General features: G+C 39.4%; 3 protein-coding genes across 5 annotated transcripts; 1 reads left to right on the plus strand and 2 right to left on the minus strand.

Moving 5' to 3' along the window:
* Positions 1 to 77: 77 nt before the first annotated feature.
* LOC127532492 (uncharacterized) lies at positions 78 to 10,235 on the minus strand. Its single transcript, XM_051944235.1, has 15 exons — positions 10,225 to 10,235; positions 9,385 to 9,437; positions 8,392 to 8,481; positions 8,158 to 8,279; positions 7,923 to 8,066; positions 6,864 to 6,914; positions 6,578 to 6,748; positions 5,222 to 5,312; positions 4,903 to 5,120; positions 4,551 to 4,704; positions 3,368 to 3,594; positions 3,061 to 3,291; positions 2,114 to 2,228; positions 1,064 to 1,233; positions 78 to 983 (listed from the first exon to the last, which is right to left on the minus strand). The coding sequence occupies exons 1-15, from the start codon at positions 10,233 to 10,235 to the stop codon at positions 882 to 884; spliced, it is 1,950 nt and encodes a 649-aa protein (XP_051800195.1). The 3' UTR covers positions 78 to 881.
* A 2,802-nt stretch (positions 10,236 to 13,037) lies between these two features.
* On the plus strand, positions 13,038 to 15,112 carry sst5 (somatostatin 5). Its single transcript, XM_051944129.1, has 2 exons — positions 13,038 to 13,560; positions 14,739 to 15,112. Exons 1-2 carry the CDS (start codon positions 13,444 to 13,446, stop codon positions 14,922 to 14,924), a joined length of 303 nt encoding a protein of 100 aa, XP_051800089.1. The 5' UTR covers positions 13,038 to 13,443; the 3' UTR covers positions 14,925 to 15,112.
* A 934-nt stretch (positions 15,113 to 16,046) lies between these two features.
* trip6 (thyroid hormone receptor interactor 6) lies at positions 16,047 to 26,030 on the minus strand. 3 transcript variants are annotated; one of them, XM_051944122.1, is made up of 11 exons: positions 25,901 to 26,030; positions 25,385 to 25,431; positions 22,929 to 23,139; positions 21,664 to 21,767; positions 21,409 to 21,522; positions 20,707 to 21,297; positions 19,839 to 19,932; positions 19,569 to 19,738; positions 18,507 to 18,685; positions 18,276 to 18,396; positions 16,047 to 17,843 (listed from the first exon to the last, which is right to left on the minus strand). In XM_051944122.1, the coding sequence occupies exons 3-11, from the start codon at positions 23,128 to 23,130 to the stop codon at positions 17,712 to 17,714; spliced, it is 1,707 nt and encodes a 568-aa protein (XP_051800082.1). In that variant the 5' UTR covers positions 23,131 to 23,139; positions 25,385 to 25,431; positions 25,901 to 26,030; the 3' UTR covers positions 16,047 to 17,711. The 3 variants fall into 3 exon arrangements, with proteins under 3 accessions (XP_051800082.1, XP_022073164.1, XP_051800083.1); XM_022217472.2 differs by having other exon boundaries at positions 19,839 to 19,935; positions 25,901 to 26,029; XM_051944123.1 differs by lacking the exons at positions 25,385 to 25,431; positions 25,901 to 26,030 and having other exon boundaries at positions 19,839 to 19,935; positions 21,664 to 21,790; positions 22,929 to 23,051.
* Between the last annotated feature and the right edge of the window lie 1,313 nt (positions 26,031 to 27,343).

Raw genomic sequence — 27,343 nt, forward strand, 5'->3', positions numbered from 1 at the left:
TAAAATTTAGACACAAAAATGCAAAGTAAACATTCATAAGGCAATAAATCCACATATATTGTGCATTGATGCCTCAATGTGTCAGAAATCAACTCTGCTTTCTTTCCATATCAGTAGTAGTAATAACAATAACACTACTTATGAACCATGATTGTGTATGTAAAGCATAAGTAGACAAGGTTTACCAGCAGTCTTTAATACTTTAAACGCCTCTTTACAAAAAACAGCACGAACCTTTCACTGATTATCACACACATTATTGGACAAACAAAAAAGATAAATAAAGAATTTCACACAAATACAACAAACGATAAAAGAACGTTCACTTATTTACAGGTCCGGTAGCAGCATGAAAAAAAGAGTCCACGTCATCTACAGGAAATAATAGAAAAGAGGAGGGCATTAATATGTTGATAAACATGGATGTAATAATTATCTTTGACATATTTGACACTACAAATATGTTAAAAAATGCTTCAGTACAATTAACTGCACATTTAGCACAGAGTTGCTGATAATTTGAATACAGTTTAAATAAAGTTTTACAGCAGCACTACCTTAACACCGTAAACGTTAATGACCTAAATTCACCCTCCATTGTCCTTGACCTGAATGAGGTAAATTTTCATACATAAGTATTGCAAATCAAAAAGCAGATCAAAATTATTTTAAAAATGCAAGTCACACTTTCAACACACACCTGTGTTGGCAGTTTCCCTGTGTGTGGCGAATGACTGGTCCAGAGATGGATTCAAATGAGGATAGACAGCAAAAGTAGTCGTATCGTTCACTGGGTAGCGGCACTGGATCGTCAGCCTAAAACACACTTCTTTAATACTAGTTTGATTTTCTAAAACCAGAATTGGTCCAGTGTACATTTCTCACCTATATGGAGAATCTCTGCGTATGACCGGATCAAGGAAAGACAGAGCGCCTTTAGAGTAACTGATCTGGTTTTCATAAACAAGATAGTTTCCCTCAGTCTGAAGAGATATGAAGAAGAAAGATCAGGGGGTGGAAGGCACATTTTCTCTATGAAGTTTATATAAGTGAAGATCCTCACAGTCACAGTTGTCCCACAGGAGTTGAGGCTGAAGCTAAACAGAGCTCTAGCACTGTCCGTCTCCAATGGAACGCAGCTGGGATCTAACAGAGTGGTCCGGTTGGGAAGGGTGGGTGGGATGGTGTGGGTGGTGTCAACTATAGCCACCATCCTCCCTTCAGGCAAACACACTATCAGAGACACAGTGTGAGTGGCAAGCTGAAATACACTACTGTTCAAAAGTTTGGGCTCACCCAGGCAAATTCATGTTTTCCACGAAAACTCACACTTTTGCTCATGTGCTAACATAACTGCACAAGGGTTTTCTAATCATTAATCAGCCTTTCAGCACCATTAGCTAACACAATGTAGCATTAGAACACAGGAGTGATGGTTGCTGGAAATGTTTCTCTGTACTCCTACGTAAATATTCCATTAAAAAATCATAAATTTCTGGCTAGAATAATCATTTAGCACATTAACAATGTCTACACTGGATTTCTGATTCATTTAATATTATCTATATTGAAAAAATGCTTCTTTTTCAACAATAAGGACATTTCTAAGTGACCCTGAACTGTAGTGTATATAAACAGTGATAAATTTAGAGGTGTTACTCTACCTAGAAGTTCTCGGACAGGAAAGCTACATTTATGGACAAGGCTATCCTGTTCTTTCAGAGTTTCTGCTTCCACAACAAAAACTCTGACTCCAGCAACAAGACCCCGCAAGGTCAGCTTCTAGATGCAAAAAGAGAGAGAAGACATGTTCAAGATCGCTGCAAAAAATGGGATATAGTGGCAATGTAAATGTGGTTGAATCAGAGTGTAAATAGGCACAGACACGAGGTCTTTCATAGGCTTGATTTGAAGGATCCATTAGGTGTTAAAAAAACCACTCTCTGCACTGAGATGGCCTATGTAAAGGAATAATAAGACAAAACAAAACATCCATAAATAGGAGACATCAGATTAAAATAAATAGCTCTGATTACTTCATAGTTCATCACAGGGCTGTAGAAGGGGATCTTCACGGTCAAGTAGTCCTTTTCTGCCTCCACTACAAATCCACCCATCTCCATCAGGTCCCAATCCAGCCTGTGGGTTCCAACAAAGAGCTCCCACTGCAGTTCATCCAGAGCTCCATAGTGCAGCAGCACCAGCAGGCTGCTCTCTGTGCACTTCCCCTCCAGCCAGGGTGAACCTGGATCTACACCAGGATACAGTTGTAAAGACCATGTATATCATGGCAGTCTTTGTTTTTCAGTAACTCCTACAACTCTTCATTTTCTGTGATGGAACGATTGAAACATGTCCATCTTTGTCACAAATGTGTCACGACCGACAAGGAAGTAAAATCAACCATCCACTGAGGCAGAGGGTGGCCACTCTAACCATTGATCCTCTAATAAAGAAACCTGAGATCAGGGGTGTCAAACATGCGGCCCACGGGCCAAAACCAGGCCACCAAAGGGTCCAATCCAGCCCAGAGGATGACTTTGTAAAGTGTAAAAATTACAGAGAAGACATTAACTGCAATTTGTAAAACTATGAATTTTAAATATTTTCTAGACCATGACGGGTTGTGATCATAAAGTAAAATACTACATAATAGATATTGTGTCTCATTTTTGTAATATTTTGTCTTGTTTTTGTCTTTTTCTGTCTTTTATCATCTGTCTCCCATTTTTGTTTTGTGTTCCTTTTTGTTTTGTTTGTTCTTGTCTCATTTTTGCCATTTTGTTTTCCTTTCTTCATTGCTTTGGGTATCGTTTTTGTTGTTTTGTTTCTTGCTTTTGTCATTTTTTGTCTTGTTTGTGTCCATTTTTGTCACTTTGTAACATTTTTGTCAGATTTTTTGGTCTCCTTTTTATCGTTTCATGTCATTTGTCGCTTTTGTCATTATGCGTCTCATTTTTGTAATATTTTGTCTTGTTTTTTGTCCTTTTTTTAAAAAACTGAAATACCATATCGTTCAGTTCCGGATACCCGTCTCTAAATGTTTTGTGCCTTTGTAGACACTCTGTGATCTGGAAGTTGTAATGTATAAATGATAAACTGAGGCATAATGTTCAAATGAACCCAAAAACATAGACGGCATTTCAAAACGGCTGGCAGCAAACTACACTCACCTTCATATTCAACACTGTGCTCTACAGTGGCTTGATGGTAAAAGACCTCTTCAGTGGGTGAGATGGAAAGAGTAAAGATGAAAGTGAGGCCAAACACCTTATACCCGCCACCTATATGCTGGGATCAGACAGCAGCTGTTTCAGACACAGTGATATTATGTAAATGTTTCAACCAGTTAGTGAGTCAATCTCACCTCTGGGATAATCTTTGGATGTGACATCGGGAGGCGGAGCTGGTAGGAGGAGCTCCTGTTGGAGTGGGTAAGCCTGGACACCACAAAGTCTTTGTCGCTCTGTCGTTGAGGATTTTTGGACCAGGTTAAAAGGTTACCGCCACCGTCTACTGTCACTCTCTTGAGGTGCACGTGAGGTGAGAAGTGGCCTAAAGTGACTGAAAGGAATCCCCTGGGTGAGACTTTATCTGGAAAAGAAAAAAATCGTTTCATAATGTGGCATTCTGCTTGTTTTCCAAATCACAATTACCTAATGCGATGCTGTCAAACTCATTTTAGTTCAGGGCCCACATTCAGCCCAATTTGAGTGGGCCAGACCAGTAGCATCATAACATAATAACCTATAAATCCAAAATTTTCCCTCTGATTTAGTGCAAAAAAGTGCATTCTGGAAACATTCACATGAATGAATTATCTTTTCACAAAACATTATGAAGAAACTGAATCTTGTAAAGAAAAACAAAAGCAATTTCAACAATATTACGCCTCATTTTATCATTTACACATTACAACTTCCAGATCACAGAGTGTCTACAAAACAACAACACATTTCATCACAGGTATCTGGAACTGAACGATTTACTATTTTACTTTAAGAAACAAGAAAAAATACTACAACAATGAGACACATAATGGCAAAAGCGAGAAACAAAATGACAAAATTGAGACAAACGACACGAAACAATCAAAAAGACACAAAAAAATCTGACTAAAAAGTTACGAAGTGACAAAAAAATGGACATAAACGAGACAAAAAAAAAAATGACAAAAGCGAGAAACAACATGACAAAACAATACCTAAAACAATGCATAAAGCAAAACACAAAAAGGCAAAAATTAGACAAAAAAACACAAGCTGGACAAAAAGGAACACAAAACGACAAAAACGCGAGACAGAAAAAACCACAAAAACATACAAAATATTACAAATAAGAGACACAAAATGACAAAAGAGCAAAGTAGTATTTTACTTTACGATCAAAACAACTTGTCACGTACTAGAAGATATTTTAAATTTATAGTTTCACAAATTTACAGGGCATGTTTGACGCCCCTGACCTAATGAGATTCTATTACTGTGACACAACACCACTGAATATTTACATCAATTACACAAAAATAAAACGAACCAAGGAAGCCTTACCTTTGGTCAAGACCAGGGTTTGTGGGATGAGAGGAGTCTTAAGGAGCCTGAAAGAGCGATGCTGTGTGAGAGGCCAGCGCTGGTCCTCCCACTGACTCATGAACATCAGATCCACTGACATGGACTGACTGTACTGTCCTCTAACAGCACCGCTCTGGGAATATTGCAGCAGACGTAATGAAAGATCAAACCAATTCCAGTCTCATAATTATTTTGCAAACTGTAGAAATGATTTCCTATTCCTTTCTTTCTATATTTTAGTTGCATTATATATTCTCATATGGAAGATTAGCCCCAAAAATTGGATTTATCTTAGGACACCAGGTTAGCCACCACTATCCCATCTACATACCTGAATATGTACACCCTGGGCTCCTGCAGGAATCCTGACCTCCACTCGCCCCTCCTGCAGAGTAACCTTGTAACCCCTCTCTTCCATGTCAGATTCACTCAGAGAATGGCCATTCAAATCGATCCTTATGCCTCTGTCCCTGAACTGTCCATGAACGAGAGGAGAAACGACATAAGGGACGGTCCACAGCAGGTCAGAGCCGTCTGCCGTGGCCTCACCTGACGGCGAACAAGAGAGGGGGTTATATGTCAGAAGCTGCATTTTTCAGTCTGCTGAGCTGCACTGCATGAATAATGTGACGCTAATGAACTGTACGAACTCAGAACACAGGCAATAGAGATGTTGACAGCCAGGAAGGCAGCTCTGTACAAGATGACGGAGCTGACCACCTCTAAATCCAGCCCTTTTTCCTGGAGAACGTAAAAACAAAACACAAAAGCATCCATAAGATTCAGAAGCTGACACGAGGAGCAAAATTTTAGAGCAATTCATTTTAGTTCAGGGGTCACATTCAGCCCAGTTAATCTCAAGTGGGCCAGACCAGTAAAATCACAGCATAATAACCAATAAATAACAACAACTCCCAATTTTTCTCGTTTTCATGCAAAAAAGTACATTCTGAAAACGCTCACATTTAAGGAATTGTCTTTTCTACAAAACATTATGAAGAAACTGAAATTTGTTAAGAAGTCACAGGTATCTGGAACTGAACGATAGTGTTTTACTTTAAAAAAGACAAAACACAACAAGAACAAGACAAAATATTACAAAAATGAGACAAACGACGACAAAAGCGAGAAACAAAATGATTTAAAAAATGAGACAAACGACACAAAATAAAACAAAAAGGGACAAAAAATTAGAAAACAGTTATAAAGTGACAAAAAAAGGCAAACGACACAAATGAGACCAAAAAAATGACAAAAGCACGGAACGAAACAACAAAACAATGAATAAAGTAAAACAAAAAATGACTAATGAGACAAAAACACAAGCGAGACAAAAAGAACAAATGACAAAAACGTGACGACAAAAATGTGAGACAAATGATAAAAGTCAGACATAAAAAGACAAAAATCAACAAGAACAAGACAAAACAAAAATGAGACGCACAACGACAAAAGCGAGAAACAAAACGGCAAAAAAAAAACAGACAAACACGAAACAAAAAAGTGACAAAAAAGTTATACAAGTGACAAAAAATGGGCAAACAACACAAAAGAAAAAATAGAGAAAAAAACAAAAGCGTGAAACAAAACAACAAAACAGTGAATAAAAGAAAACAAAAATGACTAAAATGAGACAAAAAAAACAACCGAGACAAAAAGAAATGACAAAAACGTGAGATAAACGATAAAAGTCAGACAGAAAACAACAAAAAACAAGACAAAATATTACAAAAATGAGACACAAAATTACAAAAGAGCCATATAGTATTTCACTTTATGATCAAAACAACTTTTCATAGTCTAGGAATCCTTTAAAGTTTATAGTTTTACTAATTTAGAAACTGCAGTTAATGTCGTCTCTATAATTTTTACGCTTTACAAAGTCGTCCTACGGGCCGGACTGGACCCTCTAGTGGGCCGCTTTTGGCCCGCGGGCCGCATGTTTGACGCCCCTGGCTTAGAGTAAGTGAACCATGCAGATTAATCCCCAGTAAATCATACGGTACCTTGATGAAGTATGACAGCGGGGAGGAATAGGGACAGCGGAGGATTAGGCGTGAAGTGCTCAGAGAGATGTAGTAGCCGAGAGCAGAAGCCTCTCTTAGAGACAACATGGCTTCCTCTGACCCAGCTTCACCTCTGCTGAACATAACAGCCACATCTGCCTCACCAAGTTCCTGTTTAGTAAAAAGAGGCATCTAATCAGAGAACAGAAGCCGCTAGCCCTTCGTACGGGAGACAACTTTTGATAGTTTTCCTTATATTTGGAATCCTGTGTCGTAATTTACTTACATCCTTTTTATTTTTGGTCGTAGCAGGGAGTATAGGTTGCTGGATGGAGACCTAGAAGGAAAACCACAAGGTCCGACACGCCCTCACACGTTCCACAAAAGGACAGTATCAAATGAGACTTTCAAATTAAAATACATGATGTAAAGCTAAGCTGTTGGCAAAATCAGTATTACACACCAATTCGAAGCAAAATATCCCAGAGGAAATGGAGGAGCTGCTCAAACATGGAAGAAATTTAAAAGGTCTTGGACTCTTAGAAACAACAATAAGTATTAAATGCAGATGCACGAGTGACTGGACCCTACACTCTTCCATAAGTGGGCCAAAAATAATGAGAATCAATGTGTTTTCATAGCATTTTTTTCCATTTTGGTTAAGAATAATCATTTGTATTATTGTTTGCATTATATTTTAGCGCACACAAGAATGATTCCATGTTTGAAATGTGTTTATTTTTTACTTCATAACAGATTTTGAACGTTTTGATAATTAAAAAAATAAGAATACTACACAGAACAGTAATAGAAGAACATCAACATCCATTTTGCTGACATTTTTCCACGCCTTTTCTCCAGCTGTTGCTGTACTGCATCACCTCTTATATGATATTATCTGTGATAAAGAGCTTGGGATAGTCATACAAATATTACAACTTCTTTAAAAGTGTAAAAAGTGCCTTAAAATTTTAAATGGAATGATGTCAAATACATGTTTGTTGAGAAATGCCTGAAATATGAAATGGTTAAAACTTTTCATTGCAAAGATATTGCAAGAAAATGGCCTCAGGGCATCATTTTTTACCCAATTAGTGCATCAAAGGGTTAAATAGTACACTTCATCTTTTGAATAAATGTCCTACTGTTTTCATAATTACCAAAGGAAGTCAAATCAAGTTCCTGATTCAACAATCTGAGGTTTAAATTTTGATAAACTTGCATTAAAGTTCTCATTGCTCTGACCTTGCGCATAGAAACTAAAAGGAAACTATAACCAGTGCCAAGAGCCAGAGAATGTGCAAGTATGAATGTGATAGCATAATAATACAGGCTAGTAATTCACCTCCATGTAGTTTTCCTCACAGGTTATCTCTCTCGTGCTCCACTGGCCCTGCAGTGAGCAGTGAAGCTGAAAGGGGAACGCTGTCATTTTGCCATCAACCTGCCAATTTACAAACCAGAGACGTAGACGATACTCTGTTCCTGCCTGCGGAGGAGAGACACAAAAACAGCAGCTTCAAGTGAAGGCCATTAATAATCCTGCAGCACATCGAAGCATCAAACTGAACTGCATCTACCTGACTGACATGACAGGCCAGGAATGAGGCACGAAACACAACGTCTCCAACATCATTGATTAGGATGGTGTAGCCACACAGTGTGGCCTCCCGAGAAGACAGGAAGTGCGATCCAGACTGGTCTGGTGACAACAGACGTTTATAGTGAAATGATTAGCAACATTTATGTCTTGTATACCAGCAAAAACTGTTTTCCCGAGTGACTTCACGTGAGGATTGGGACACATACTGTACCTTCAAAGTAAAATCGAATCGTCGGGGTGAGGAAGCTGGACTTGACAGAAAGCCAGAAGTGACGCTCGAGACATCTGGTTCGAAATACTCCTGAAAATACAGAGTGGCACCAATACTCATCTGAGATATAAGATAATGTCATTGAAACTGAAAATGCATCAAATTGTAGATGTAATTCGGGTGTTTCGGCCTTTAGTGTCTGTCTGTCTTTCTATATCTATCATCTATCTGTCCTATATTCCATAAAGGTTTTCACACAAATGTCTTTTTCTTAGAGTTTCTACAGCTACAACGATATAGTAATATACTTCAAAAAAGACAAAAACAAGACAAAATATTACAAAGACACAATGACAAAAGCGAGAAACAAAAATCACGAAGAATTTGACAAACAACCCAATAAAAAACAGACAAAAATTAGACAAAAAAATGACAAAGCAACAAAATAATGTACACAAACGAAACAAAAAAAATGACAAAAGCGTGAAACAAAATGGCAAAAGCGATACCCAAAACAATGAATAAAGCAAAACACAAATGACTAAAATGAGACAAAAAGCACAAGTAAGGCAAAAAGGAACACAAAAACGTGAGACAAACAATAAAAGCCAAACAGAAAAAGACAAAAAAAAAAGACAAAATATTACAAAAATGAGACACAAAATGACAAAAGAGCAATATAGTATTTTACTATCTGATCGAAACAATCGGCCATGGTCTAGGAATTATTTTAAATTTATAGCTTTACAAATTTACAAACTGTAGTTTATGTCATTCTCTGTAATTTTTACACCTTTCAGGCATCCTGTGGACCGGATTGGACTTTCTGGTGGGCCGGTTTTTGCCCGCGGGCCGTATGTTTGACACTGATATGCCTTCAGTAACATCCACAGCGCAGCCTCCTAAAGGAACCCTGGAGTTCACTGGTACTTTCTCATTATTGTGTGACTTCGTGAAGCAGACATTTTGGTTCTGTTACTAGACTTTTCTTACCTTCTTCCACTGAACTGGGAACACTGGGAGGTAAAACCAGGAACAACACCACACTGAAACAGATACACGTCTTCAGTAAAAGGGCGACACTGAAATGACGCTAACTCCGACTCTCCACTTTGACACTTACCCGCAAAAAGCACTGAAAAATAAACATATTGCTGTCATTCTTAGAGCACATTTAAAAGTAGTCGGCTGTCAGTATTATTTACCTTTAGGTGACGACATTTGGCCACCTGCTAATTGAAAAGCTAATTAGCACGCTACCTTTGCTCTTCTTCTTCTTCTTCTTCTTCTTCTTCTTCTTCTTCTTCTGGAGTTTTACGGCAGCTGGCATCCTGTAGCTCCGAGTTCTTGACCGTCTTCTTCATAAACACAGGTGACCAATATCACAATTAATCTCTAAGTATTTTTTTAAATAACACATAAGCGTTTGTCTTCGGGTAGTTGTGTAAATCTTTGTGTTTGACATGAAAACTTAAATAACTGAGGCGCAGAATGACAATCCTACAGTGACACCTAGTGGTCAGAGTGTGACTTGCCCCTGAGTAAATAGAGCAGCCTTGGCTAAGTTTTCTAGTTTAATGTGATTTATAGCTCTCTGTAGCAAAACACTGAACATGACAGAAAAATATTTGGACTTTAGTAATCAGATCACACTTTTATAAACAGTAAATGAATATCCTATTGTTGGTGCAGCTTTACATCAGGGTTTTTTCCTCCTTTGAAGTCAACAATGAACATGAAAATGCCAACACTTCTAACATCAGCGGGGATTTTCTTTGTGCCTACACTAACAGATTAAAGCATACACTTGTTTGACATCGGTTATGATCTCACCATGCAGGCATCATACATAGTGTGTTTCTCCATGACTTTTTCAGCTCCGTTTTTAGTAAGTCAGCTGACTACTGTGCAACCTTAAGGGTGTCATCTGACTGTACAAAATGATCCTGCAGACCAGGTAAATATCGCTGCAGCATTACGCAGTCAGTAAGGCCTTCTTTTGTTCTAATAGAGTTTTAATGAGCAGCTTTCTTAACAGTTTACTAGCACTGACTCGGTCGTTTCAAGCCAAAGAAATGCAGTGTGTCTGTTGTTGTTTTACGCCGAAAATTCTTATATTCTTTTAAATTGTGCCTGACATTCTTAACTAGTATGATACTGTGAAATATTGCAATTAATTATGGGTTGCCAAATTTAGAATTAAATTATTAAGTGAGTAAATAAGTGAGATATCAATGTTTGACAAAATACAACTTTTAAACAAGAGAGTCCCTCGGCTATAGTGTTAATTATAAGTCTGACTATAATTCACATTATTGCCGCTTTTGTGACAACATTATTAGTAAATATGGCTTGGTAGAGAAATGTCCATCATGATTCTGTTTTATATGTAAATCAGCAGGAGAAACCACTGGCTGATTAACTGTAGATGAAAAAGCTCGTTAATCGTGACAAACGGCTGACACATGACACCATTTTCATAAAGTAGCAGCGGCTGTGGAGGCAGTGGAGCTGTGTTTTGTGTTTTCATCGCAGTGCCGAGTTCCTCTCCTTTGCCAGAGCGGCACAGCTGGAATCCTGTGTGTCACCACATCTCCAACTACTTGGAAAATGTTACTTTGAATCCAGTCGTGTTGTGATACGAGGCTGAGTAACAGGACTTATTAACGAGAGTCCTGTGGAGTGGACAGAGAAATGTCAGAGGAGAACGCAGTCATAGCAAAGGTCACTTTCTATTTAAAGCATGAAACGTGAAACTGATGATTTGTTCACTGTCTGACGCAGTGTTCCATCACTGTTGATGACATTGTTGCTTGGTTACTTCAGGGTGAGAAAAAGTCATGAACAGCGTAATGCTTTCTTTTTCATGTATAACATTTCAAATTTTCATATTTTGACATTTAATGTGCACTGTCCCTATCGAATAAATTAAAAAAAGTAAGAAGGACCTAGATGTCAAAGGTACCTCAGTGGTTCCTTTTTATGTTCTTTAGCAGAAGAATTTGTCATTTTGCAAGTGCCATTTTGGTCTTCGAAAACCAAACAATTAAAATGAATGAAACAATTGAACAATCTGACTGAGAACTTGGGGATATAAGGTATGGTAATACAGCAGTGGCCTGTTAATCACAAGGTAAAACATACCCTGCATTATCAGTTTTATTCTATAGGGAGGCAAAATTTACAAAACAAGCATCTCCATTCAGAAAGTCTTGAAAATAGCAACTGACATCATTAACACTTTAGAAAAATGTTCACTAAGATAACAGTGAAAAGGGAAGTCATCTTCTTATAGATGTTTATATGATCTGTCCCTTTTTTTGCAAGTGGAGGAGTCACCAAGTTATATCTGTGTTGGCCTCACTTTTCAGACTCTGGGGCTATGTCATTTTTTTAATGTAAGATCTACAGAAAAGCTCGGGAAGTAACTTTTTGGATTATTCAGCCACAATCCTGTAAAGAGCATTTGACGTGTAAAATCTCTGCTTGCTCAAAAGTAAACTTTGGATTTGTTGGGTTTAAAATGTGCAAGGCCTCACTGTGTGAAATGCTATGAGATGACACTGATGTAAATTGGTGCTGCACCATCCATCCATCCATCCTCTATACACCGCTTTATCCTCACTAGGGTCGCAGGGGGTGCTGGAGTCTATCCCAGCTGACTCGGGCGAAGGCAGGGGACACCCTGGACAGGTCACCAGTCTGTCTCAGGGCTACATATACAGACAAGCAATCACACTCACATTCACACCTACGGGCAATTTAGAGTCATCAATTAACCTCAGCATATTTTTGGACTGTGGGAGGAAGCCGGAGTACCTGGAGAAGACCCACGCATGCACAGGGAGAACATGCAAACTTCATGCAGAAAGATCCCAGGCCCAGGCTGGGATTTGACTATTCAGAAGTTTGGGTCACCTAGAAATGTCATTTTTTCCCAATGTAGAAAACATTAAATAATCAGAAATCCAGTCTAGACATTGTTAATGTGGTAAATGACTATTCTAGCTGGATTTTTAATGGAATATCTCCATAGGGGTACAGAGGAACATTTCTATCAACCATCACTCCTGTGTTCTAATGCTACATTGTGTTAGCTAATGGTGTTGAAAGGCTGATTGATGATTAGTAAACCTTTGTTGAATTGTTTGAACATGAATCAAAGTGTGAGTTATCATGGAAGACATGAAAATGTCTGGGTGATCCCCAACTTTTGAACGGTAGTGTATGTGTCTTAATAGCCCCTGATATCACTTTCCACTCTTTTTGAATCATATTTTGAGGCTTACAGCATAAATTTATGCTCAAAACCAAAGGTGATAATAGTTACAAGCGGAACAGGATTTTCTCCTCTTGAACAAAGCCGCTTTGTTGTCATTTATGCAAAGAGCAAAACACTTGCCTCAAGTGTTTTGTTTTCAGTGTGACATTTAGATGTTATTTCTCGTTGATTTTTCACTGACTCAAAGTGATGGCATGAAGGGTGGGCGGGCAGGTGTTGGACTAGTTAGCAATGTCCAGGCAGCCTCATTAACATTTGAGTCACATTAGTGTCATTAACAGCGCCGCACCACCAGCAGACCTCATGCTGTGCTTTGGACCCCTACAAGGCTGGTGTGGTTAATTATGACTGACAGTACGTCGTGTTACCTTTAAATATTAATGCATAGTTGTTGTTTTCATTGGAACATTAAGAATCAAAAAGTGAGTTCTTTGTCGCTTTTTCTGGGTGTGTTTTGGGATTTGCTCTGTCCACGCCGTCACGGCTAATTAGGACCTTCTCCTGTCCAGTGACACTTCTGCTCACAACATCCACCACGCACCTCCTCCACCAATCACATCCTTTTGTCAGCCTGAGGATGAGGAGGATCGGAAGATGAAGAGGCCTATTTATCAGCTCACTGCATCTTACCTTAACAGTGATATCACTCAGCTCTTCCACCACCTACATCCTTGGACGTTTTTGGATATTTGCAGTCGAACCACCAGTGCTATAAAAAAAACAAAAATCAGGACAGAGTGGGATCCGTCCGGTTGTGGTTTAAGGTGGAGATGCTTCGCCCTCAGGTGCAGGTTCTTCTGGTGGCTTTGTGTTCATCTGTGCTGCTGCTGCGGGTCAACAGTGCTCCACACTGGGACATACAGAGGGCCGAAGTCACAAATGACAAGGTGAGTTACTGATTCACTAAATAAGGCTTAAATAGCTTAGATGAACCCTGTAAAACCCACTGTTGCAAAAATATGTCAGCTCTCTCTCTCTCTCTTTATATATATATATATATATATATGTGTGTGTGTGTGTGTGTGTGTGTGTGTGTGTGTGTATAGGCAATTTTATTTTCTATATTTAAGTTTATAGGGTTATGTCGATAACACATAAATAGGTTGTTTCTACTAATATTTCTATGTGATTTAACAAGAAATGTGCAAATGTGACATATCTCATGCCTGAACACTTGATCTGAATGATTTGAGACAAAGAACACTGAAAAATAAAAACAAAAACAACTTTTTAAGCTGAATATACATTAAAAATAGATTGTTTCTACCAATATTACTTAATAATTTTTTAAAAATGGGCAAATGTGACATATCTCAGGCCCAAAAACAATGTAAAATTAAGTCCTTAAAGGAAAACAACAGCAAAAAAAAAAGTTTTTCAGTTGATTATACATAAAATATTGTTTCTACTAATATTTCTAGGTAATTTAAAGAGAAATGTGCAAATGTGACATATCTCATGCCTGAACACTGGATCTGAATCATTTGAGACAAAGAACACTGAAAAATAAAAACAGAAACAACTTTTTAAAGCTGAATATAGATTAAAAAATAGGTTGTTTCTAATAATATTATTCTGTAATTTTAAAAAAAAGGGCAAATGTGACACGTCAGGATCAACAACAGTGAAAAATTAAGTCTTTAAAAAGGAAAATAAATACAAAATAAAGGTTTTCAGTTGATTATACATAAAATATTGATTGCTTCTACTAATATTTCTACGTAATTTAAAAAGAAATGTGCAAATCTGACTCATCTCAGGCCCAAATAATGCTGAAAAATGAAGTCCGTAATGCATCACATTTGCACGTTTCTTTTTAAATTAAGTTGAAATATTCGTAGAAACAACCTATTTATGTATAATCGATGTTACCCTCTGAAACCCAAATACAGAAAAACTGAGCAAATATATATATATATATATAAAATAAAAATAAATAAGATTGATGTTGTATTTTTGCAACAGTGGGTTTCACAGGGTGAAGGAAGTGTCCATTAGGCGGTGAAAGAAAAAAATGTGTGCTTGACGTTCATCCTCTTGTTTTTCTTTTTCGGTCCTCCTTTAGGATCTGACTCGCATGCTCTTGCTGAAGTTCATGTCTGAACTGGTGGCGGCGAGAGGAGACGAGATGCTTCGTGAGCTGGAGGCGGGAGGCAGGGAGGAGGTGATGAGGCGACACGTTCCCCTCTCCCAAAGAGAGCGCAAGGCGGGCTGCCGCAACTTCTTCTGGAAGACGTTCACCTCGTGTTAATGGAAGAAGAGGGCCGCTCAAGCCAGAGTGTGTCAGTTTTGAAACCATACATTTGCTCACTTTGTAGCAACTGCATCATTTACTGCAAGATAACAAATATGCAGATCTCTTAAAATTTGCAACAAGTAGCAAGTTTTAAGGACGAGCTGGGATGTACGCGGTGTCAAAAATAAAATGTTCTGATGTAACATGTTATGGGTGTCAGACTGTATCATAATTTGTCTCTTCTGTGAAGCTTAATCCCAGCTTTTTAGAATTTATACATATGAACAAGAAATGCTAAAGGAGCAGAGATTCTCTTTTTGTTTAGAAAAAGCATCCAAGCTCTAGATCCTTTATTACCTACAATACCGTACACGAAACAATACGGGTTTGAAGCGGATTCCTGCTCAGGCAAAATGAGTCTTTAGGCTGTAATCAATGAAAGTAATAAGGATTCAGGACTTTGCTGCACTTTGAAAAATAAAAGTTTGACAAAGAGCAGCAGAACCTCAAGTATGTGGCTCGATTAGATGCGTTTTGTGGGATCTGGATGTAGGGATTGGGTGCGTTATCGCCATTAAGCAGTAAATGCACACTACTGTTCAAAAGTTACACGTAGAAATGCTCTTATTCTTGAAAGAAAAGCAGTTGTTTTCAATGAAGATGGCATTAAATGAATCAGAAATACAGTCTAGACATTGTTAATGTAGTAAATGACTATTCTAGGTGGAAACAGCTGATTTTTAATGGAATATCTCCATAGGGGGACAGAGGAGCATTTCCAGCAACCATCACTCCTGTGTTCTAATGCTACATTGTGTTAGCTAATGGTGTTAAAAGGCTGATTGATGATTAGAAAACCCTTGTGCTCTTATGTTAGCACGTGAATAAAAGTGTAAGTTTTCATGGAAAACTTGAAATTGCCTCGGTGGTAGTGTATATGTAACTCAAACATATGTTCGTCTTTTCACTGCACAGATAATGACGGGTTCTAGCTTTTATACTTAAGACTTAACCTTTAAGTTTTGAACATCAGAGTGTTGACGTTTTAATAATTGGTTACGTTTCTACAAAATCCATCTTTGGATCCAAAAGCTGAGCCACCGAACACATTTTTTTAGTACAAAATGGCCTCTGAAGTGAAGTTTGCTGCAGCATTGTGGACGACTTTAATCTTCAAGCTCCAATTCACAGCATTTTAAAAAGACACACAATAGGGATGATAACGGATGACTGCAACAGAAACAAAACTACGCGATTTAAGGAGTATGACACAAGCGTTGGCATGACTCAGGATATTAAATTGACATCTGAGTAATAATGAAATGCTTGGTGCTAAAAAGCAGTATATACATCACGAGATAAATTAACAAGAGATGTTTTAGCATGATCAATGTCCGTCACAAAATAAGCAGAATTCACAGACAAAACCCAGTTTCAAAGGGATCATTATGAAACCGAATGACATCCTTGAGGTAAGGCTTTCAAATTTCTAGCCCTTTAAACACGTACAAAATGCGGACGGAAAGACAGAGGTTAAACACAATCGCAACAAATACTGTAGCTCCAAATGTCTCGGAGTGTCACACACGAGTGCAAAGACGAACAAAATTAGCTTCACAAGTGAAGAGTTGTAATATATAACAAAGAACCATTTTAAGGGGAAAGTCTGTTATCGGGTTAAATTCAACATTCATCATCCCGAACATAAATTCATGAGTTCTTTACCCTTTTAAACTAGAAATAGATTTATAGAAGCAAGTGCTACTATTTCCCCGAATGGCAAACATACAAACTCTTCACATGAGGCTCAAGCTTTACACAACAGGATGCTCCATAAATGACCGACACCCTGTTTTCCATTAGGCAAAAAGATAACGTTTGACTTCATTGCACCATCTTCTTCAACGTAACAGTCAAGTATCGACCAAAGCAACGAATATTAAACAATACCGAAAGCAAGACTGTGTTTTGTAGACATTCAACGATGGCAAAAATCCTGTTATTACTAAAAAAAACAACAACAACAACAAAATGCGATGCCGTAGTGTTTGGATGATCCGAGCTAGCAAGTACAGTCCTAGCATTTAGCAAAAGCTAAAGAAAATAAACATCTTGCTTGTCGAGTTAACTACACATTCCTTTCGTCTACATTTCTTGTTCTACTAGGCTACTTCACTGCAAGTTTCACTGCACTAAAGGCTACATGCGTTCCAAAACTTCCATCCTGTTATCGACAGTTGTAGCTGTATTGTGTGCTTTAAATATGCTCGTTGTGAAACAGTTTAGCACGTTGATATCATCCTATTTATCATCCGCAAAAAGTCTCATCTTCAGTCTTTAATCTGTGGTATCCTTCACTCCCTCCATCGTCTGTGACAGTGACGGTCCAAGTGTTGATAATGTGCAAGCTAATATGTGAGCAGTACCGCTGTGGATTCATGGTAAGTGGAGCCCAAGCTGCCTGCAGGTCAGGCCACTGTCGTACTGAAACTGAGCTAAACGTGAGAAATAATGTACCAAAAAAAGTAGGGAAATTCCAATGAAAACACACTAGTGATGCAGTTACACCAACACAACTCTAATATCTGAATCAGTAACATTAATAAAGAAAATTGCATCTGCAGACCAACAGAGGGAACTACAGTAATGTCGGCTGGCTTGTGACCAGAGCAACCATGGGGGGAAAAAAGTAGCTCACGAGTCTGAACAAAGCAGGGGCGTTTCCTGTCTTAATGAGTCGACCGAGCGTGGGTTTGTGACGAAGAAAAGGCTGTAATGGTCGAGCAGATTCAGGAGATTTTGTTAGCAGTCAGTGGAGATTTTGGCCGACAGGTCCTGGATGCGCCGAGCGCTGCAGCTCTTACACAAGATGTGGCCGTCCAGCGGGTAGCAGCCTCGACCCTCGCCTTCAGACGACAGCAGGAGGCCGCATTCCTAATGAACACACACAGTCACTTCAACTTAACAGTCTCACATGGACTGAAACTGGTCATTTATTCCGAAATTTACAAGGAAATTTGGCATTTTTTGTGAGAAATCTTTAAGTCTAAAACTAAATCTGGTGAGGCTAACAGGAGTAAAATGAAGTTGAATGGTTGTTTGTAGTGATAAAGTGAAGAACTAGTAAAGTGCAAGGGATTACTATGTATTTAGCTAGACCACAAGTGAAACTATAATAGCCCACATGTCAATAAAGGGAGTCAGAAACTTAGATTCTGAGGTCACAGTGATTGATTAATGTCGACTGGTCTTGCTCTACCTAAAACTATAGAGGTAAGAAACTACATGATTATGTTCCTTCTCTCCTCTAAAAAGTTGAAATCAACACATTCTGTTCACTCACTTCAATTAAAAAAGTGAACTCACCTCACAAACGTAACAGTTGACATGAAAGCTGCGGTCCAGAGCTACAATCCTGACAGTCTCCTCCTGCCCTGGTTCAGGCATGATGGGCTCACCGCAGACTGAGCAGCGAGGGGCGTACTTCCTGTCAGGGACAAAGCATCAAAACTCCATTATAAGAAATCACCGACAATTCTGTCGAAGCTTTGGTCATTCACGTCAAAATGTTGGTATAGTGTGTGAATCGGTGCATACCTGTGAAAGTCCTCTATGCAGTGTATCTGAGACGTGGCATCCACTGTGAAGGGCACCCCGTCCAAGCAGCAGTTACACACCACGCAGGTGAAACAGCGAGGATGGTAGGCTTTTCCCATGGCCCGCAAGATGCGATCCAGAATGGGTTTGCAGCACTTTGAACAACGCTCTAGTGTGCTCTAAAAAAACAAAGACGGATACAACAGTCTGCATCAGAGCAGGAATGACACAGTACCAATGTAAGACAAAATGCAACATACAAGTATATCCCTGTTTATCGGGATTATACAATAGACAACAATTATTACAATATAAACTACACAGAGTGCACAGTGCTCGCCCGAGGCTGCTCATTCCCCCATATGGCACTGTCAGAAATGCAGCATTTGTTTATTAGTTATTAATGATCAGAAATCATGGCAACATAGAGTGTGGTCATTTAATATAGATGTATGCACAAACAAAATGACTTTGCACTGATCACAGGCGTGTGTTACGCATGTATATGTTACATACGGATACTGAATTGTGTGACCTACATATGTAGAGGGCGGTGGGAATTGATGGGACTCGGAAACACCCCCCAAAATTTAATCAATTGTTCCTTCTATCATTTCCGACAGATACGTCCCGATAAGCTCACAGCGGTTGACTTGTAGTAGGATCACAAACACGTGATTGTCAGCAGGTAACTGATGTTGTGTTCACTTGTTGTCATAGCTACAGTGACATCGTGACGCTATCTTGCAATGATACAGAAATCTTTAACAGATCTATAACTACACGCCGCATCACAGCCAAAATCTAATCAGGTGGTCCTTGTGTCGTTTCTGACCTTCCTTGAAAATTTCATCCAAATCCGTTAGTCTAATTCTGAGTAATGTTGCTAACAGACAGACAGACAGACAGACAGACAAACCAGCATCGGTCGTCACGCAAACATTATGCATTTACAAGACACTTAGTCATCACACTGTGCCACAATACCACCCAAAACAAAACGACAAAAACTGTTAATAAGACAAGCCTGGCTATTTCTTGCACCGTGGTTCACATACTTACAATGTAACAGCTCTCGCAGTAACTCTTTTTGTCAAGAGCGTAGAAGGGTTGCCCTCGGAGACGTGCGTGGCAAGTGATGCACGTGAAACACTCCACGTGGAACACTTGCTCCATGGCAATGCAGCCGCTGCCATCACCGACCACGTTGTCGCCACAGCGGGCACAGCGGCCTGGTTGGCACAGAAATTCACAGGAAAAGCGTTACACAGCTGCGTTTCTTGCGTCTTCTATAATGTCGCAGTGCTTGTTTAGAGGTGCCGTTAAAAGTACCAAAATAGTCCTCTGCAGGAGGGTGGTTCATGTCGTACACCAGCTTCTTGGTGAGTCGATCCAGCTCTTCCTCAGGCCTCGAAGCTGGCATCCCCTGCTAGAGAAAAGTAGATAAAAGAATCGCGCATGAAACCAAAAAAGTCAAAGCTATTAACTGTAAGGTTGTTTTCATTTTCATAACATATCAAGAGTGAAATGCGCCCACAGCAGATGTCAGAAATCGCCAAATAATAGAAGGTGATTTACAATATTCATTGTATTGAACCCTCGTGTTGTCCTGCGGGTCAAAACTGACCCGTTTTAAAATTTGAAAATGTGGGGGGAAAAAAAATAAAAAATTCACAGTGAAACTTCTGATGTCCACATTTTCAACATTTTTGGGAAATCTTTGAACATTTTTTGGCTGGAAACAAAACAAACGTTCAAATTTTTTTCTTAAGAACATTCACAAAAAAATCAAACAAAATCCAGCGAAAGTCGCTGGATTTTGGTTGATTTTTTTGTGAATGTTCATAAAGAAAATATTAGGTGTTTCACTGATATATACGCAATCACTTTGGATATTTTTAGGATTTTTTGTGGAAGATTTTTACTCATTTCTTAGAAATATTTACAAGAATTTTCTTGCCACATTTGGGGATTTTTTTTCCAAATAAAACTTTTAAGGGAAACTTTTATGGAATTATCGGAATTTTCTTCCTGAAGGTTTTGCAAATTTTCTGAAATTTGGTGAATTATTTTTTTTGCTGAAGTTTCGGATTTTTTCAGACAAGGAAACAATATTTTTTGTTGCCTGTAAATGAGCGCAACAGGAGGGTTAATTAACTATAAATCAAATTGACTATTTTTTCAGTGATTTGTGTCCTACCTTGCTGGACTGATAAGCAGGACTCTGTGCAGATCCAGACCCCGGCCGATTATTTTCCATCCCTCTCTTGGACACTGGAGCCTGGTTAACCCTTCCTCCAGACCCTGAGCTGCTCCCTTTGTACCCCCCATCAGAGTGCATCTCCTGAACTGGCGAGCTGGGATGCGGCGGGTACCAGCCTTGTGGAGCCGTCTGAGTCTGGGGTGGAGGCCGTGACACATGCTGGCGAGGAGGAGGCGGGGTGTAGGCCTGTTCAGCCTGCCTCCCTGTCTGAGAATAGGTGACAGGCTGTGCTGTCTTGACCTGGACGCTGAACCTGGGCCCGGTGGGAGTTGAGGCAGTGGTATAGGACGCTGGAACGGGCTGAGGGTAAGGTTTAGGGCTTGAAGAGGAGTAGTAGTCCTGCTGGTGGGAAGTGGAGTACTGAGGTGTCTGGTGCTCGCTGGGGTAGAGAGGAGCCGGGTGGTACTGGCTCTGTGGATGAAGGTTGTAGCCCATGGATGGCCGGCTCTGAGGAGGGGCTGCGCTCTGGTGTGCAGGCTTATAGTGATCCCCTGAGAGGTATTTGTTGTAAGGCACATTGTCGTAGAGCTGTGGGGAGGCAGAATATTAGCGAATTAAATACACAATTAACCCAGTGATGATGGAGCCAAACTTAACCCATCATTTATTTTTCAATCATTCTAAAGCGTATTTTCATACTTGCGTGCTGGAGTCCTGTGGGTGGCTGTCCAGGTCAGCCAGCATACTGGTGAGGGAGTCAATATCGGCATCGATTTTGGAGTGATAGCTTGCCGGCTTTTCAGGGCCACGATGCTAACATAAAAGAACAGCATCGGAAACGCGTCAGAACGCCGCAAACTCTTTTTCAGCATTTGCCCAATTTCACCCAGTAGCTTGGAATTCCGTGTTAAGTATTTAAAGGAGCGCAAAACTCAAAACAGAAAATGCACCCACCATCAGTTCGTAGCTGTCCATGTGAGGGCTCCAGTTGCGGTCTTCTTTGGGACCATGGGGAGGAGAGTAGTAGTGATCGCCAGGCGAGTGATGAATAGGGCCACCTATTGTTTTTGGAGAAGAGAAACTGGAAACATTTGTCCAAGACTCTTCAAGAATGTTATCCTTAGACAGACACATTTTTTAAGTAAAGAAAAACAGCAGAAAGCAGATGGCATATCCTCTGTTAAATGAGAGGTTCACAATCTGACATCATGACTGTGTTGTATTAATGGTCACTGATCATTCCTCCTATTTCTGCTATTTGTTAAGAGATTTATGCCTGACATGCTTCTCATGTGCACTATTATTCAAAAAAAATTGGGGTCACGTAGAATTAGCATTAGCATTTTTTCCAATGAAGATAGCATCAAACGAATCAGAAATACAGTGTAGACATTGTTAATGTGGTAAATGACTATTCTAGCTGGAAATGGGTGCTTTTTAATGGAATATCTCCATAGAGGTACATAGGAACATTTCCAGCAACCATCACTCCTGTGTTCTAATGCTACATTGTGCTAGCTAATGGTGTTGAAAGGCTAACTGATGATTAGAAAACTCTTGTGCAGTTATGCTAGCACATGAATAAAAGTGTGAGTTTTCATGGAAAACATGAAATAGCCTGGGTGAGCCCAAACTTTTGAACAGCAGTGTAAGTAATGAGGACAAAATCCATGGTCCTATTTCTTATAGTAGTAAAATTAAACACTGCAGATCAGCCTGATGTAGTGTCAAACTTCTAGCTAGCCAGACCACATGGGTGTTTTTTGACGTTAATATTTCTGTCTTTGTAACATTGTCCTTTCAACATAGCTCGACAAGAAACCTCTGTCTGTGAAAATGCAAAGTGGTCAATTCAGGCAAATGTAAGACTTTGAAAGACGCAAACATGAATTGTCCAGCTCAAACTGCTCAAGTCTCATTGTTTACAATGAAACTGATTGACAAGAATCTTGTCCTGTATGACTAGGAGGAATTATTATTAATCAAAAATATTTACAGAACATCATTATTTTACTGTTCCCTTAGAGTAACAATGTCTTCCTGTTTCAGCCTAACTGTGTGCCTTTGTGCATGGTTCCTCTCTGCTGTCGCTATCAAAAGATCAGTGGGCAGAGTTAGAGTTATTGATGTTGGTGCCAGGGGGGCATTCCTGCACAGAAATGTTTCTTAGAAATGGCCCCAAATCCCTCACTACAGTTTGTGATCAGTGCTCCTCTTACCTGTGTGTTCAGTCGCCATGTACCTGTTGGTCATTCCTTCTCCTCCATTCTGGTCATAGGGACCGTATTTTGGCCTAAAGTCAGACGTGCCCTTCTTGTTGGGGGCTCGGTAGATCGCTGCCCCGGCAGAGTGGGACATCTGGGGGACGGCTCGCTCTGGGCTATCCAGAGTCCTCGGGGGCAGCCAAGTGGGACCAGACATGGCAGGCTTCTGAGATCGAATGACAAAGGAAAGCATGTGTCATGTTGTTTCGTTATTAAATTTTATGTTGTAATATAACTGAAGTGTACGTGACAATTGGTAATAACACAAAAGAATCTTTAAGGCAAATCAGCGTGATCCGTTTTGCCTGATAATTATTTCGTGAATGTGCACATTTTCTGCGTCCAGCCATAATTTGTCTATTAAACACTACTGTGACTGTTGTGTGCGTTTATATTGCAGGTAACCAATGGAAACTAAAGGATGCTTCAGATTTAGTTTCCTATGGCAACGGGACACACACACTGAACAATAGACTCGCAGTTGAAGAGCAGGAAGAGAGAAGCTATTCTAAAAGGCTCGGGGATTTCCAGCTGGCAAGCACATGCCCCGAAACATGTTCGAGTGTGTTTCTGTGTACTTCGAGACACAGTCACACAAAAACGTCTCCAACACCCACATATGCACATGATGCATACAGACACACAAACAGGTGCAAATCTGTGGCTGCCCCTAGTCCGCTATCAACCACAATAGTTATTGTCCGAGGATGTTTACACACCAGTATCATTTTTTTCCCATATGAAGTTGAAACAAAAACAGGGCAGGAAATGTTGTGTCATGATATGTGCCTGTATACACGTGAACACCTGGCTCATAACAATATATTATGTATTCTCAGTGGGACAAATAACAACACTGGCAACACTCGCAGCTGAGCTGTCAAAGTGCTGACTTCCACCTGAGGTCTTGCATGAGAAGAAGTTCAGTTTAAAAACATCGTAATATTTCAAAGCAGGGCTGCACACATCTGATCCAGTGTCCTCCTTGTGTGATTGTCCACATGTGGTAACACTCCATTAAATTTTTTAAATCTGTTACAAAGCCAATATTAAACTCAAGCAGAATAAAAAATATAATATCACAAGTTAATCCCAATTTATAGAAGTGTCAGAAATTACTCAAAGAGCCTTTTAAAGCTACAATGTCAGAGAACGAATCCATTTTTGATATTTAATTTGCAATTTTAAACATTTTCTTGAGGAAAACCTAACATACATTGTTCTTGACAGCTGCATAACATTACCATATACTTTGAATTCAGGCAGGCTACCTTTTACAAACTAATCATTTTAGAACGTACAACATTTTAGAATGTGTAAATGATATAAGAATTTCTCAATTGTGATTAATATTCAGTGCACAAAGTAAACAAAAGCATGCACTACTGCTTTAACTTTCTAGGAAAGCCACTGTGAGACGGACACAAAGCCCAAATAGATTGAAAGCACTCACATAAGCCACAGCAAATTAAATTCAAGTATCGTCAGGATGGAGAAATGAATAGCCCACTCAGACTGATTGTATGTGGGTCATGTGGCCTTCATAAGTCCGTGATGGTAAGAGGATTATAATGATGTATGACAGGATGATGCACACATACAGAAAACACTTACTGTTTATTTCTTCGCTTTAGCTATTTTAAGTTTAGCTATTTACAGGGTTGTTGTTGCTACCATTAGACCAAGCAGCGTCAGCATGGACTTCAGTGACATTACACGCTGACCACGTGGAGGAAAGAGGGACCACCACCTCCACCTCCACTGTCGACCTGATTTAAGCCCCTGTCTGAATACGGATGAGGACACACTCAAATCCGAGGATGGCTGGGCCAGGAAATTAATCTCAACAGCTTTATCGCTCTGAGTTTCAAAGCCAATTGTTGTGTTTTTCTGTGATTTAAAAAAAAGCTCGTGGATTTGTGTATTATCACGGCTGGGCTTCTAACTGAGGGTCAAAGATGCGCATCGACTCTCCAAATGTCAATTGATGACAGTGACCAGAGTCATGCTACCGGGAAAACACAAAGACTAGATCCGGTATGCTGGAAAATCAAAATAATTCCACTGTAAGCGTCTCTGCAACACACAACGTTTACATAAATTAACAAACAAATAATAATTTAAAGGTACCGAATACAAACCGTATCGGGGCTATCACCATCACTTTAACACGCTGCTCTTGTTATTCTGTAGCATTTTCAGCTATTATTTTGAAGCCACAGGGCTATGGTTAGCTTAACATGTTTGACACACTGCAGCTTAATGTAGTGATTTCTGATAGATAGTTTAACTAATATAAGAGACAAACAGCGCGATTCGAGTCAAAACATGTCAGGAAACGGGGTTTAAACTACATCCGTAAATGCGAGTGTACAATTAAGTGATATTAGCAACATATTAGCGTTTCCTACCTTTTACAGCACCGTTACAGTGATTCTCTTCTTTCCTTCGGTCTCATCTAGGAATCCAGAACAACATGAAATCGGTGAAAGGGAAAAGAAAAACACATGAAAGCCACATCAGCAACATTTTCTCGCTTTAACAGCAGCGTCCCGGACAGCAACATTATCTCATATGAATGACAAACTGTCCAGCTGTTCGTCCAAATCTGTCCTCTGTGCGTCACATATGAGAAAAACATACCACTTAAGTGATACAATCGCCCAAAATGAGGGATAATTAGCAAGAATTAACTTTAATAACAGGCTTGTTGACTTGTTTGCTAGCCTGTTTTGAACTCCAGCAAAGCTCGTGCCTTGCCTCCAGGCTAACTTCAGCACAGCCGAGAAGGAAACAATGAACCAGCCGACAGCTACCGCCTGAACGGAGCCACACAAACACGACCTGCTCCTCAGTCTAACCCTTCAAAGGTCAGTGAAAGTTATCCCGAAAAAAACTTTCTTTTCGCTTCGGCGTCGTTAACCTACTTTGTCACGGATACCGAGAGGCCTTTAGCAGCAGCGGCAGCTCCGCACTGCATTCCCCATGTGTGACGTAGTTGCGGGGCGCGTGCGCGTCCGCGTGCACACAGAGGAAAGATAATTTTGTTGCAAATTTAGCCAAATAAAAATACAAAACTCGTCCAGTAAATATCTTAAATGTTACTTTGTTACACCTTATAGTAAAATTCTAAATGCATATGACTATGGAATACTTCGGACTGAATAAAACGTCATTGCATATATAAAGGGGGTAAGAACCTCCCTGTCCCATAATTCCCTAGCCAGTTTTAATTCCATGTCTTCTCTTGGATGATAACGTTCTGAAGTATGATGACATATCATTTTGACAGGACAAACTAGACTCGTGTGGGCTCTTATTATCAGGATAAATTCACCCTTTTCCTTTATTCTTTACAAATTCATATAAAGGATTATCCATGACTTTGAACAGAAAATGCCATATTTTTGTAATATGTAAAGGTGTAAATGTAAGACTTTTGAGGAAAGCTTAATATTTTCATGTCACTAATTTAAATATCATTGAGCAATTGTGTCACAAATCATCAGTTCTAAATTTATTTCACAGTACCCTGACAGTTTAAAAACATTCAAAAGTTTGGGGCCACTTAGGAATGTCCTTATTTTTGAAAGAAAAACATTTTTTTTCAATGGAGATAACATTAAATGAATCAGAAATACAGTCTAGACATTGTTTATGTGGTAAATGACTATTCTAGCTGGATTTTTAATGGAATATCTACATAGACAAATGATAAATAGACAAAAAAATATCCTACACACAAAAATAAAAGAAAAATATTTAATGTATTTAATGGAATCATTGGAAGACAGCTGATGTTAATCTCAGAGCATGAAGATTACTGAACGTATAATTATTTGTTCATATTTATGTCTGCTAATTGCGATCAAGGTTTGATTAATCTTTATTATATTGACATTAGGGTTCTTTTACTCTGGGTTTGAATTGTAATTCGTCATAGCTTTCAATTGAGCTTAAATCCCTTGTTGTTAATTTATGTGTTTTCCATAAAAACCCAGTTGTTTTCCATTCCACAAGCAGCAGTTAATATGGAGGTCAAATGCTTGCTTCATTATTTTACAGTTCATTAGATTTGGGTCAACTGTCCCTCTCCCATTTCCCTCCCACCCTGTTTTTTCTTCCCCTTCCTCCCACTTCACCCAGTACAATGCTGGAGCCCCACTTCATTCCCCAAGGCACTTCTTCAAAGGAAGAGTTTCATAAGCTTGTCATTTATTTTTTATTTCCCGGTCTGTCTCAGCCAATAAATGGACAAACAACCAGAGCAGCTTTCTGGGATCTCCCCACTTCCTCCTTGCACTCCTCCTCCCAGTAGCTCTGTGCTGTTTGCCCTTATATGTCCAGAGAGCTCTGCAGTCACAGGAAGA

This window comes from Acanthochromis polyacanthus, chromosome 23 (genome assembly GCF_021347895.1).
Source record: "Acanthochromis polyacanthus isolate Apoly-LR-REF ecotype Palm Island chromosome 23, KAUST_Apoly_ChrSc, whole genome shotgun sequence".
In the NCBI taxonomy this organism is placed as follows: Eukaryota; Metazoa; Chordata; class Actinopteri; family Pomacentridae; genus Acanthochromis; species Acanthochromis polyacanthus.

Excerpts from the sequence above, each read along its gene's own strand:
- LOC127532492 (XM_051944235.1), bottom strand. Across the intron at positions 3,292-3,367 it reads ATCCAAAGATTATCCCAGAG|CATATAGGTGGCGGGTATAA; the intron begins GTGAGATTGACT and ends GTCTGATCCCAG. Across the intron at positions 984-1,063 it reads CCTGTGGGACAACTGTGACT|ACTGAGGGAAACTATCTTGT; the intron begins GTGAGGATCTTC and ends ATATCTCTTCAG.
- sst5 (XM_051944129.1), top strand. The coding sequence starts at position 13,444 with ATGCTTCGCCCTCAGGTGCAGGTTCTTCTGGTGGCTTTGTGTTCATCT. Across the intron at positions 13,561-14,738 it reads CCGAAGTCACAAATGACAAG|GATCTGACTCGCATGCTCTT; the intron begins GTGAGTTACTGA and ends GTCCTCCTTTAG.
- trip6 (XM_022217472.2), bottom strand. The coding sequence starts at position 23,130 with ATGTCTGGTCCCACTTGGCTGCCCCCGAGGACTCTGGATAGCCCAGAG. Across the intron at positions 21,298-21,408 it reads CACAGGACTCCAGCACGCAA|CTCTACGACAATGTGCCTTA; the intron begins GTATGAAAATAC and ends GCCTCCCCACAG. Across the intron at positions 18,397-18,506 it reads TGCATAGAGGACTTTCACAG|GAAGTACGCCCCTCGCTGCT; the intron begins GTATGCACCGAT and ends TGTCCCTGACAG.